This window comes from Haplochromis burtoni, unplaced genomic scaffold, assembly GCF_018398535.1.
Source record: "Haplochromis burtoni strain Fernald_Lab_line unplaced genomic scaffold, NCSU_Asbu1 Contig_409, whole genome shotgun sequence".
Taxonomy (NCBI): domain Eukaryota; kingdom Metazoa; phylum Chordata; class Actinopteri; order Cichliformes; family Cichlidae; genus Haplochromis; species Haplochromis burtoni.
This window is the reverse complement of record NW_024582770.1, coordinates 349,024-361,716: the sequence shown is the minus strand read 5'-3', so window position 1 is coordinate 361,716 and position 12,693 is coordinate 349,024. Positions and strand designations below refer to the sequence as shown.

The following is a 12,693-nucleotide window of genomic DNA, read 5'->3' as shown; positions in this document are numbered from 1 at the left end:
TTTTTTTTTTTTTTTTTTTTTTTTTTTGTTTAAATGCTCGACGCATATGCACATTACTAAATGTTTTCATTCACAAGGAGCCATTGTTTGTTTTTTTTTTTTTTTTTTTTTTTTTTTTTTTAAAGAAATAGACAGGGGGATGAATGAGAGAAAGACGGGGAGAGAAAGAAAGAACCAAGACAAAAACCAACAGAATGAGCAAAAGAAAAAAAATGCATATATCGATCACCTGGATCACCTGCTGAGAAAGAAAAAAGAAAACAAGCAGAAGAGAACAAGAGTAATAGAATAAACAACATCACAATGATATATGGGAATATGACAGTAAATACTAAATATTAAACATTATTGTGCAGCACATAAGATCAACAGAACACAGTGTGCTTTGAGGTAGGAGCCAAAAAGGGTGTAGTTTGTGGGTGTGATCACCCGTGTGTACACCTGTGAGCATGGACGCGCTTGTTTTTTGTTTTTTAAAAGGTTCCTTCATGTAATAATCTGCTAGAGGGTGTGGGGGGGCCACAGCCCCGTCCTTCAGGGCATGAAGCAGGTGTGGAGGAGATCAAAACTCCAGACATCCAGAGGCCCCCAGAACACAAGAGACCAAGGAAGACCAACAGAGGGGCAGCTGCGCCACTGTCCTGGAAAGAGCTGAGGAGAGTCCCAGATGAGGGCTCACTCAGCAGCCGCGGAGCAGAAGCCAGGGGGAGTTGCAGTGACGCGCCCGTGAGCTCCGCCAGCAGCCAGCTGCGCCTGAGTGACCGAGCCCCAGGCCGAGAGGCCGGGGGCACCCCACCTCCGAAGTGGCCCGAGCGAGCCCCAGGCTCCAGGCCCCGATAAGCGGCCGCCAAGGAGTGAGCCGGTGTGTACCTGGACGCCCATCCCCGGACACAAAGAACCACCAACGCACCAATGTCTGAGGGGGTCCGCCACTGGCAGGGGAAGTGGTGGTAGGGGGAGATAGGCCTCCAAACCTTGGAGGGCCTGAGATGTCCCCAGAGAGGTGGCGCCTGACACCCAACCTGACATATAGACACAGACATACAGGCACACACAGATACAAACATCCATTCCCACCTTCATGCTCTCATATGCACTTACTCCACACTCAACCAACGTGGAGACAGACATAAAGAGACGTTGTACACACGATCACACTCCCCAAGCGTACTCTACAAACCGGGTCTAGGTGCCCCCGCCCCTGGAGGGGGGAACTGCACCCAGACCCAGGTGGTGTTTCCCTTTTCCCTGCGGTGGGGGGAGGCAGACCGCCCCGACTCCGCAGCAGCAGGAAGGCTCCACACTCCAGACCGCAGTCGGACGGCCAACTCCTCCTCCTAGCCCCCCTGCTCCAGCAGGTCGCAGAGAACGGGGGTGAGAGAAGACTCCAAACCTCCCTCCACCCGCTCATTGTAATGTTGATGCATGTGTGTTCTAAGGTGCATTTAAAACCCAGGAGGGCATGGAGCTACCTGCCAGAGAGCAGCAGGTAAGCGCATGGTCCCTCCTGCTAGCCCTCAATGTCTACGTGTATTTAAAATTGAGAGGTGGGCAACGATGCCAGGGGTGGGGTGTACACCCTGATGGTACTTTGGACTCCGTGTATCGTGCCCACCCCCAAGATCCTATATGTATGTGTAATGAGAGTGTGAGTAATGTGAATGTCTAAGTTGTGGGATAAAATTGAGGCAGAGGCAGCCAGAAGGGGACAGAGGGTAGCCTCCTCTGCACCCTGGTGACATACCCCTACTCCAAGGCCCTGCATGTGTGGGTGGTTGTGGTGGAGCGGGAAGAGGGAGGCAGCTGGAGATGGGGAGGGAAGGAAGGGAGGGGCAAGTGACCCCTCCCTGGGGCCAGCTCCCCCGCTGCCCCCAGTAGGCACCCCCATACTCCGCGACCCGCCAGGGAAAGGGGGCCCAGGCCCATCCAGACCGGGGCCCAGTGCAGCAGCGCCGCCCGGCCCCACAGAGCCCGGGACAGTCCACCCAACCCCACCACAGAGAAAACTGCACCCACCCCACCATCCACTCATCTTCCAGACTACATAAGACAATAAACACCCAGGCTGAGATCTTCCTCCACCTCTCCTGTATCTCCCCCTCCTGCAGAGGGAGCTCCTGGGGAGAGGAAAGCTCCTGCAAGATGTGACAATCTCCCCCACCAGTTGAAGAGCCCCCCAGGTGGCTCGACGCACCGGCGGCACCCTGCTCCAGGGCTGGGCCCCCATGCACCCACCCGCCCACAACCCCGGCAACACACCAACCAGGACCCAAGCCCCCGAGGCCCGGCCGGGCCCCAGCCCAGAGACGGAGCGCCCCCACTCAAAAAAAAAAAAAAAAGAAAACCCACTTTAAGTAAATGTTAAACTAATCCGGTTCACGGTTTTAACACGGAGAAGTGACCTTAACTTATTTGACTGCTTTGCTGCCCGCAGTATAATATATGCATTAATTTCCCTACCTCCTCCAGCGCTATTTATAGCCGGCTGGTCCCGCTGGGTGACAGCAACGAATACTTTGACCAGATATGGTTTCCTTCACAGCCGCCTGGAGTCGCAGCAGTGCGAAGTACGGTCCGCTGCAAGTGCGCAACTCCGGGAATCCGCCAAATTTCCCCTAAATCAAACCGTCCATGACCCGCGGACAATCTTGAATCCAGAAGATTTCAGCGCTCACAAAGTTTCCTCCCCCGGCTCTGGTCGACTCTCTGTGGACCTGTTGGGACTGAATCTCATCTCCAGCAAAGGGCAAACCAAACTTTTGGGGAAGAGATCCTCCTCCTCTCCTCGCTCACGGCTGCTGTGTCACTCCTGTGATGTCACGAAGATGCGCTGCCTCCATTATCGGACAATGGTTCACTATGTAGCGTAGCTCACGATAACGTTTATGGTTTACATTCGAGCTGCAAGACTCTGGGTAGGATATCGGTTAGTTTGGTGACTGTTAACCGCTTAAGTGCTGGACTCTGGATCCCTATTATTTTACTGTGCAATAAGTTATTGTATTCTTACAAGTACAGAGAGCAAATCTGTACCAATCCGTTTATATTGGTTCTGCAATAAGCACCAAATTAAATTTAGGTTGGCTGAAGCGCAGACAGATGACTGTCTGTTAAAAAGTACTTGTATTTAAAACAATGTGTAGAATAATAAGTAGAGTAACAGATGTTTGTGCAGACACGTTACAGTATATGTTTCTAACACTGAAATCTTAAGTCCACTCAAATCCATTAAAATTGTGAAATTATAACTCAGTCTGATTCAGTTTGTACAGACAGCCAAATAAAACTGTTTAAAATACTCATTCTAATGTGGGTGAAGCTACAGTTCATAATAAGTGGGGGGGGGGGGGGGGGGGGGGGATGTGCAGTTACAGAATATTTGGACTACAAATCAACCGTTTTAATAGGACCAAGTTTTTTGTTTTCTACCTTCGTGATTAAATAAGTTAATAATAATAATAATAATAATAATAACAACAATAACAACAATAATGCTAAATATTATGTAGCAAAACTCAAAGCTCTTTAATAAAGCACCTGATAAACAAGCAGCACGCTCCCAAGGCAGCTCTGAGCATCATTTGCTTTAAAGGTAATATTACTGTATTTCATGTATATTAACTTTGTGTTTTTCTTTTTAAAGTTACTTGAAGACATTTGTAATGCAGTTAGTCAGGTCAGGGTAACATGACAGATGTTTACTTGATTACACAGACATTATGTAGGACTAAGATAGGTAATGGATAACAGGTATCAATTTTAAATAACTGGACATGAATAATCTGAGCTCCTTTAATATTATAAAACAACCTATTTCAAACTTACTAGACAGCTCTTTTGCTTGATAAAAGTGCCTTTAAAGGTTAGAAGAAAGGTAGAAATGTGAAATGTAAAAGTGAAATCAGGGGTTAAATGTGAAAACGCTAACTTTACAACATTAAACTATATTGTCCATTATACAAAATGATACTGGAAGGCAGAGGTTAAACTTGAAATCTTTATACGGTGTAGAGATGGACCGATCCGATATTACGTATCGGTATCGGTCCGATACTGACCTAAATTACTGGATCGGATATCGGAGAAAAATAAAAAATGTAATCCGATCCATTAAATATCACGAAAGCACCTCACAAAACTTGCAACACGCCGTAACTCACCTCAGAACGTTAGCACGTCGGAGCAGTATGCATCACGTGATAGAGCGGCTGTGGCATGCGGGACCTGTCGGTGGTCTGGATAGCATTTGGAGCTTCGCTAGCAACCTGGCATTTCATCTCCGACAAAGTTATCCCGAGAGAAGTAAAGCAAGTGTGTAAGTCCATCTCTGAATGTTTGTAAAGCATTCCTGCGTTAAGCTTAACGAGCGACTGCCTCTTCTTGCTGCTACTTCAATCATGAAACTGCTTAACGATCAGCTGATCGGCTTTTCTGTCGCGAGTCCGTCTCTCTTGTTTGTTTTTGGCCCACTTTGCACCAGAAAGAGGAAACCAGCGGCTGAACAACAGCAGCACGTTTAAGCTTGATAAGCTGTTGTTAGAATTTATTTAATATTACTTTCTACACCAGGATCTTTTTCTACGTAGCTGACGCTGGTAACTGTGCAGGGGCGGATCTAGCAAAGTTTAGCCAGGGGGGCCGATAGGGCATTAACAGGGAAAAGGGGGCACAAAGACATACTTTTCTTTCTTATTCTCATTTAAAATGTCTAGCTTTTAATAAATAATTATCTGACACCCAAAGTTTTAATCTGATGTAAAATGAATAGAAGTCCATTACTGTATATAGTAACTATTAAGTCTAATATACCCTAGTAAGCTATAGTACTTTTTCCTTTGGGAAGGTACCATCTGTGCAGTCTGCAATTTTGTTGAAGAAAGATGTTGAATCTATTTAATATTTCTTGAAAAATAATTGATTTCTGTGCATTTTTTTTCACACTGCATCAAATTAATGTTGATTACGTCGATTAAGCATCATGAGGTGGCGCGTGAGGGGTGGTTCCCTATTTTTTATTTTTTTATTTTTGTTGTTGCTGGGAGTTGGAACCCTATTAGTTAGGTTGCTTAATATTTACGCTAAGTACTCTTTAAAATACCAGAATAGGGAGGATGGTGTAGGTCTAAGTTTATTAGATTGATCAGTATTGCTGAACTATGAAATTTTTTTTTTTGCATACAGGTATAACAGAATAGCTTTAGTGTAGTTGTTGTTTTAAACTTGAGTATGAACTTATACAAAATGCAGCAAGATATTTAAAAAAACAGTTTTGTTGATTAAAAAACACTATATCGGATTCATATCGGTATCGGCAGATATCCAAATTTATGATATCGGTATCGGTATCGGACATAAAAAACTGGTATCGTGCCATCTCTAATACGGTGCATGCTTTCTATATTTTGAAAATACACATCACACTTGCAAGAATCTGCTGACAAGAAATTGCTCACCCCCCCCAATATTTGCCCAACAAACCGTTAAACTGACATTGTTGATATAAGGAAAAATTTAATGGATTTATGACCCTATCTAGAAAATTGTAATCAGAATTAAACTTTTTGAGCCAGAAGGTATGGACGCACATGCAAACCCCCCCACAAAAAAAAACAACAACAACAACAATTTCTTCATAAGTATACATTTCAAATATATATTATATAAATAAACAGCTGGATTCACTGCAATATCAAACTCTGCAAAGTCAGCTCAGCTTAAAGAAAAAGCAAAACATGCAATAAAGAACACATATGGCTTAACTAGAACCAAAAGAAAAATGCAGGAAATTTTTATTAACTTCAAGACTGTGACCCTACCAAATCTCAAAAGTCTTCGTACAGAATAATGAACACTGAAACAGAACAGAGGACATTTATCCCCATGCTTGTGTTTCCATTCTAGGAAGTTCAAGACAGCTCGACATCAATCGCAGTGATAACTGTGTGGATCCAAAGGTCCTGATTATCCACTGTGGTGTCCACTAGGTAAACTGTCAACCTGCGCTCCCAAGGCTCACCTTTGACCTCCGACACATCTTGCACACTGTCCACCACTGCGACCAGTGCGCGATTCTCTACATGATTTCTGAATAACATCGAGGAATCCTCTGACCATTGGTGCTGTGTTACACCTGTGTGATCAGGAAAAGGAAACAACTAGTATGTGTACACCACAGATTTCATATAAAACATGGACATGTCTACTACAACACCCCCCCCCACGGCCTTTTGCATTTTGGCTTCCACTATATTGATTGGTAGTAGTGACTATGTTTGGATGGATGGATGGATGATCTCCGTCACACCTCTCTGATCTTTCAACTAACAAAACCTCCAAATAGAACTCAGTCAGCTGGTAAGTTGCTTCTGATTTTCCTTGAAGCAGGCTAAAATAGGCCAAACTTTGGAACAGTCTGCCTCTTCATACTAAGATCTCTCCAACACTCGATATCTTTAAAACCTGTCTGAAAACACATCTTTACTCACTAGCTTTTAATTCTGACTCAGTTTTTGTTTTGTTCTTTGTGTTTGTTCTACTTTTTACCTTTTTAAAATGTGCTTATAAATAAATTGATTGATTGATTACTAAGTTGGGCTGTCAAGTTAAGTCACATGCAACAAGATTTGCTTGTTGAACACTTCTTTGCAAGTGGCAAGCAGTCCCATGAAGGACACTCCAGGTTTCAGATGGTAGCTAACCCTCAAACAGAATTTTGCTATTCCAATAGTAGACATAATTGTACCTAGGGCTGTGGGATATGACCAAAACCTCATATCCCGATATAAGACATTTATCGCCCCGACAACGAGATATATCACAAAAATGTTACATTTTCTGTAAATTCTGTGAATCTCGGGCAACTCTACTTGCGTGAAGTTTTTTCAGCTGGGCGTCGTGTACCTGGAGTTGAGTGTGTCACAAGTTGAAACTGCCACAATTTTCTTTGTATTTATTACACTGCGTGCTAGCGAGACAGAAGCTAAGCTCGCTGCAACATGGCAAATGCCTCAACGCTACCCGAAATTGAACCTCCCCCACCCTCATTCATATCTGGCATTTGGAACTATTTTGGTTTTCATGTGAAGCATGACCCTGAAGGTAAGCGCGCCATGGACAACAGTAAAACAGTATGTCGGATGTGCCACGTAATGCTCAATTACATTGGTGGGAACTAGTGCGTTAGCGCAGTTAGCTCGTTAACGTGTTGACGCTGTCCAGCCCCACACACGGGGTGATCCGCGGTAGCTTGTTAATGGAGATTTGCGCCATTATGGCGTTAAAGTAATTTTAACGAGATTAACGCTGACAGCACTAGTGGGAACACAATGAATATGACTGCACATTTACGCCAACATCATCCTAGTGCAAAGACAAGTGGAAGCAGACAAAAACAATAAGCACGCATGCTACAAACTTTACCCGAGTCATTTAGACAGCCGTTAGCACATGCTTCTCCTTATGGGGACCTGATATGTTTAATATGCTGCTGAGAATATAGCCCAGAAGAAGCGTATAGTATAGCTTTTATTTTGGAAAGAGCCATTTCTCTGTAATAAACTCTCTTTTCCAAAGATGAGTGATTTCTCGATCAGATAGATTTTATTTTTTTATTATTTTTTTGTTTCAGCAACATTAAATTTAAACTACTTTTGAGTTAAAACATATTTATAATTTTAATGAATGACAAATTAAAAAGGCATGAACATTTTTTGTGTCGAAAAAAATATCGAACCGTGACACCAAAGTATCGAACCGAACCGTGAATTTTGCGTATCGTTGCACCCCTACTATCTATCTATATGTAAAAAACCAGTGAAGCTATATGAAGACAATAACTCACCTGCCAGTTGTGCAGTCATAGCCTGGAAGGGCAGCTGTCTGAACTCCTCTATTAAGGGCCTGATGAGCGTACTGTGGACCAGCTCATGCTTACCGTAGTCCAGCTGGTAGACAGACACCAAGCCATTGGAAAGACTCCCCTTCACCTTCACACGGTGCCAACTACATACAGGTAAACATCGGTTAAGCCATTGACCCTGACACAATAGCAACTTATTGATTTTAAACTGTGAACCTTGGCATCACACAGCAAAGCAGTTGAAGGTTTTCCTCCTAATATAAACTTATAAAAGAAGAATTCTTTAAGAATATCTTTTATAATTTTGGAGTCTCAAAAATATGCTACAAAGACAACAATGTGTTAGGGAAGGAGAGAGAATAAATGTAGTTGATTTATTTCGGGAAAAACTGACAGACCTTTAGCAGCCATGTGTCGACTTACTTTTTGTCTATTTTGGCAGCATAGATGTTCCCTTTCTGGATGGTGGTGGTTGGGTTGGTCTTCCCTGTCTGGTTGTAATAAAGCATCATCTCCCCCATCAACACCACCAGCTTATGCAGGTCATGCCAAGCCTGCAGCACAAAGTAACCAGGGTGGCATGCCACTGGTACGAACACATCTATATTCTGACCAGGCTGAAAGAAGAGGACAAGGAAAATGACTTCTTGGTACTCCAGCTTTTTTTGGGTCTGGAATAACCCCAAACCCATATTCTTTACTAATTTAATTTGACCATAATCTGTAAACGGATGTGAGAAATCTCACACACACACACACACACACACACACACACACACACACACACACACCAAATTTGAACAGCAAGATTATGTTGAACTTTTAACTGGAAAACTCTATTCATTTTCAATGCTTCAATGTTACAGTTTTATTGTTGGACTGTAGTAGAGTAACTGCATGTTTCACCATGCAAAACAATTGTTTTATTTTAAACTAAGCCTTGATGAACTTCAGTTTATTCTCTCTGAAACAAACCACTTTGGCTTCACCATGCTCCCCTCTAAACCAACTTTTTTCAGATTGGCTTCCCCTGGCAACAAAAGCATTTAAAGCAGTGGTAGGGAGGAGTTTTGTGCTTAAAGCCAGGGCTGCGTGCTTGAGACTATTCAAGCACACAGACTATTCTTGCAGCCATCTTTTACTCCCAATAGAAGGTTATCTCATCTTCACGCACCAAGGGGAGATCCAGCGGAGGTGGCAGCTGAAGTAGTTGCGTCTGAGTTTTGGTGGTAGCATCCCCGCCCCCTGCTATGTGACGTAGCTGCGGTGAAGCCTTCACAGCGGGATTCGAGACTGAGCTGCTGAGAGACGACCTCTCCATCACAGGAGTGAGACCTACAAGTTTAAACAGCACCCCATTCCAAATATTACATTAGAGATTATGAGCTTAAATAAAAAAATAAAAAATAAAAGTTTCAGGTCAAATGTTTACTGCTGGTAGGAAGTATTTCAGACCCAGAATGTTTATGATTCGCACCATTACCTGTATTCATGTTGCAACTGGTGATTGTGTTGTTTTGTATTGTGAGCTTCTTCCACAACTCTGACTGGGCCAAGTGATGGTTGATGCTCTCGTCCAAATGCTGACCGCCAACGCCAATGAAAAGATACATATAGACAAGCGTGTCCTTTGTGTCCTGGTTTAATTTCAAGATCTGAAAATGAAAAGAATGGTTAAAAGAATGCATGGACAAAATGTACAAAGTGAGCTTAAATTTATCGTGACTGCTTTACACAGTTGCACTTTGGAGTTAACTGATATTTAACTGCACGTCTACTAATGAATCAAAATACGACAACCAGAAGTCTAACACACTGTTAGAACCTACAAGACCTGTGATTTGCCCTGTGATGTACAGCACTAATACAGTGCCAGCAGATCCTTTATTCTGTGCATTTTGAGTGAAAGAGCCAACACAAATCATATTTGGTCCAACACATTCTCATTATCCATCAGAAGTTCATGGTTTGTGGATCGTTAGACCAGTGCTAGTAGATGCTGTCCATAGCTCTTCCACTAGCAATGCTGGTTATGGTATGTCTCAACAGTCAAATCTTTCCTGTTTAGAGATACTTCATTCCATTTACCTGAAAATTTGTCAAAAATCACTTCTTTCACACTGGCCATTATTCCAGAATGCAATTACAAGTTACTGTGCTTCAAAGTGAAGATTTTATTATCAGCAGCATTTACCAAGTCTATTTTTTGATGTAGATAGTACCTTCATTCTACAGGCTTCAGAGCCCATAACAGCCTCCTTCACCCACAGAATGGCCTCTTGGCTCCAGTCACCCTCAGGAACAGGAAGGTCAGCTAGGCGACATTTAATAGCCTGGAGAAGACACACTTACAAACCTTTACATGTGTTACAAAACTCGTGAAGCCTGTCTGACCACTGATCTCTCCATCACCTAGAACAAACACAAGTAACTAACCTGTGGTGGGATGATAATGAAGTCTTTCAAAAGAAAAGGGGGGATCTCCCGAAGATCAGTGAGTTCTAGTGTTGCTGGGACACCAAAGTCAATGACAGAAATCTCCATCACTCTGTTACCGTACATATTGGTGATCTAAAATTAAAAGCAACAGAAGATGATGAAGATGAAGAAGAAAAACTTACTGGTCATGATTTTTGCCATTCTCAAAACATTTCTTTCAATTATTTTTAAGTCTTCAAACAAATACATTGCCAATATTTGATTCCTACCTCAACTCTGGCCCACTTTTCTTTGTAGCGAGCTAGACAGAACTTGCCAATGAAGGGCCTAGACACCAGGAACTCAGATGTGATCTAGTAGTGGGGGGGGACGATGACAAACAAACAGAAAAACCCAGTAACAGTGTTAGAAAGCTTCGCCCATTCCACAGGTGAAACGGCAGTTGCAAGGAACTCATATAAGTATAAATAATGAATAAATCCCAGTAAATGACAGACAAGTGTCTGAAGTCTTTGGTGGGGATCAAATGCACTGTCAACGAGATAAAAGACAGGCACAAAAAAGAAGAAGAAAGGAAGCCATTCGTGCTCAAAGGTCATCCTTAAGGAAAAACCTCCAACAAGAACTTTTTTTTTTTTTTAAACTAGATGTTTTTTTGCATTCATTGTTCTTTGTATTTAAAGTAAATGCATGCTTCTGAAAAGCAATTTAAACAGCCAATGTGAGGTACAACAACTGCACAAAAACCTCATTGTCCCTGAGGCCCAGTATGGGGAATGTATTTTTCCCCCTCCTTATCTTTATCACTACACTCTCTGAGCTGTTTATAACTTCTCACAAAAACACATGACGAAAAATACAATCCTGCACACATAGTATGTGGAAATACCCTTATTCCATTGTCTTCCACTCTTCCATGAATGTATGTACTATAAAGTATTATATACCTGGGAAATGAAGTAGGCCTCTGTTTCTTCTAGTAACTTGCTCAGTCTTGCAGTTCCACGGGAAGGGAGCTGGCAGTACAAGGTGCCATCTTGACACACATTTGTGACAGACACATCCTGATAGGTAACATTTACCTACAGGCAACAGTATTATATTATACAATGCTGGAAGAATTCATCAAAAACTTTTGTGATGCAGCAATGATGATAATGGTTAGAGTCTCACGCACAAAACAGTCTTTGCATTTTCATCTTATTTCTGGCCATTTGATGAGCTAAAATGAGTGCATTATGCTTCAATAAATGAAACCCAGATTAATTTATTGAAGAATAATGAACTCATTTTAAAAAAAGCAATTTTATTACTACAATACATTAAAAAAAAAACAAAAAAACAATGAAGATAATGAAAGTTTCGCTGCACTCCCAAAGTTATTTTTGTAGTCTTGCATTTTTAAATCAAGTAACACGTGTTTCTCAGGAAAAATAACAAGCAGCAAGCTCTGCCTGAGGGCTAACAAATCACTTTGCCCAAAGCTGAATATAAAACTGCAGTTTCCAAACCACCCACACACGCAAATACACACCCCTACTGTAACATAAGACACAATAAAGTACGGGTAACACAGCACCACTTAGTGGTTATGTTGAGTTTATAAGAAAAATATGAAAAGGGGAGGAAAATAATTACAAATCTAAGTCTTCCCCACTAGAACTAATTGTCTGACCACATTAAAAAAAAAAGAAAAAAAAAGAAAAAAAAAGAAAAGAAAAAAAAGGTATATCCTCAATAATATGTAAACCTACAGACAGAGGGTTGTTCATGGTCTTGTCCTGTAGAACCTTCAGGCAGGCGGAGTTGATGTTGAGGTCGTCATCCTGTGAAGTATCATAAAGTACTGCTGTAGGTACTTCACTCTCTTGGCATGGCTCTAATGTTTCCATCAGCAGGATCTTTCCAATTGCCACATTATCCATAAGTGAGAGCACCAATGGATGGGAGCTGAATCTTTCTAGGCCTGACAGGAGGATAGTAAAGAAATGGAAAAAGATGAAGACAATGGCAAGAGCATCAGGGTAACAGAAACTCCTAAAAACATTTCCTTCTTTATCTAGAGATTGAGTTGGTTCTGTATAAAACAGTTAAACAGAATTTCCTAATGTTCTAAATACCTGCAAGCTGAACATTAGTGGCTTGAAAGGGCAAGGAAAGAAAGTCCCTGTGTAGTTCCAGCAGATTTTTCATGTTAGTCTCTACAGAGAAGCCATAATCCATGTAGTAAACCTGAGACACACAGAGAGGTTCTTTGGTTTCACATGTCTCCGTACGTACGTACGCACGCACGCACGCACGCACACACACACACACACACACACACACACACACACACACACACACAAACGTTAAATATTATAAGACTTTTGGACGCCTTTTAATACACATTGTAT

The 12,693-nt window shown here is 42.2% G+C and overlaps 2 protein-coding genes across 5 annotated transcripts in view; both read right to left on the bottom strand.

Annotated features, from left to right (window-relative positions):
- Positions 1 to 2,862, bottom strand: part of tmod1 (tropomodulin 1) — a 33,269-nt gene extending 30,407 nt beyond the window's left edge. Inside the window, exon 1 of one of the 2 annotated variants that reach the window (XM_005944482.3) lies at positions 2,461 to 2,862. The gene's annotated coding sequence lies outside the window, so the exon portion shown is untranslated. The remainder of the gene's footprint in view (positions 1 to 2,460) is intronic. The other variant, XM_005944483.3, reaches the window with a different exon arrangement.
- Positions 2,863 to 5,387: 2,525 nt separating this feature from the next.
- tdrd7a (tudor domain containing 7 a) overlaps positions 5,388 to 12,693 on the bottom strand; it is a 17,875-nt gene continuing 10,569 nt past the window's right edge. For all 3 annotated transcript variants that reach the window (XM_005944479.3, XM_005944480.3, XM_005944481.3), the window contains exons 12-22: positions 12,418 to 12,529; positions 12,052 to 12,263; positions 11,245 to 11,379; positions 10,567 to 10,650; positions 10,295 to 10,429; positions 10,081 to 10,191; positions 9,342 to 9,513; positions 9,033 to 9,193; positions 8,282 to 8,475; positions 7,841 to 8,001; positions 5,388 to 6,130 (exon numbers count right to left, since the gene is read on the bottom strand). In XM_005944479.3, coding sequence (XP_005944541.1) covers positions 5,907 to 6,130; positions 7,841 to 8,001; positions 8,282 to 8,475; positions 9,033 to 9,193; positions 9,342 to 9,513; positions 10,081 to 10,191; positions 10,295 to 10,429; positions 10,567 to 10,650; positions 11,245 to 11,379; positions 12,052 to 12,263; positions 12,418 to 12,529 — 1,701 coding nt within the window. In that variant the 3' untranslated portion in view covers positions 5,388 to 5,906. The remainder of the gene's footprint in view (positions 6,131 to 7,840; positions 8,002 to 8,281; positions 8,476 to 9,032; positions 9,194 to 9,341; positions 9,514 to 10,080; positions 10,192 to 10,294; positions 10,430 to 10,566; positions 10,651 to 11,244; positions 11,380 to 12,051; positions 12,264 to 12,417; positions 12,530 to 12,693) is intronic.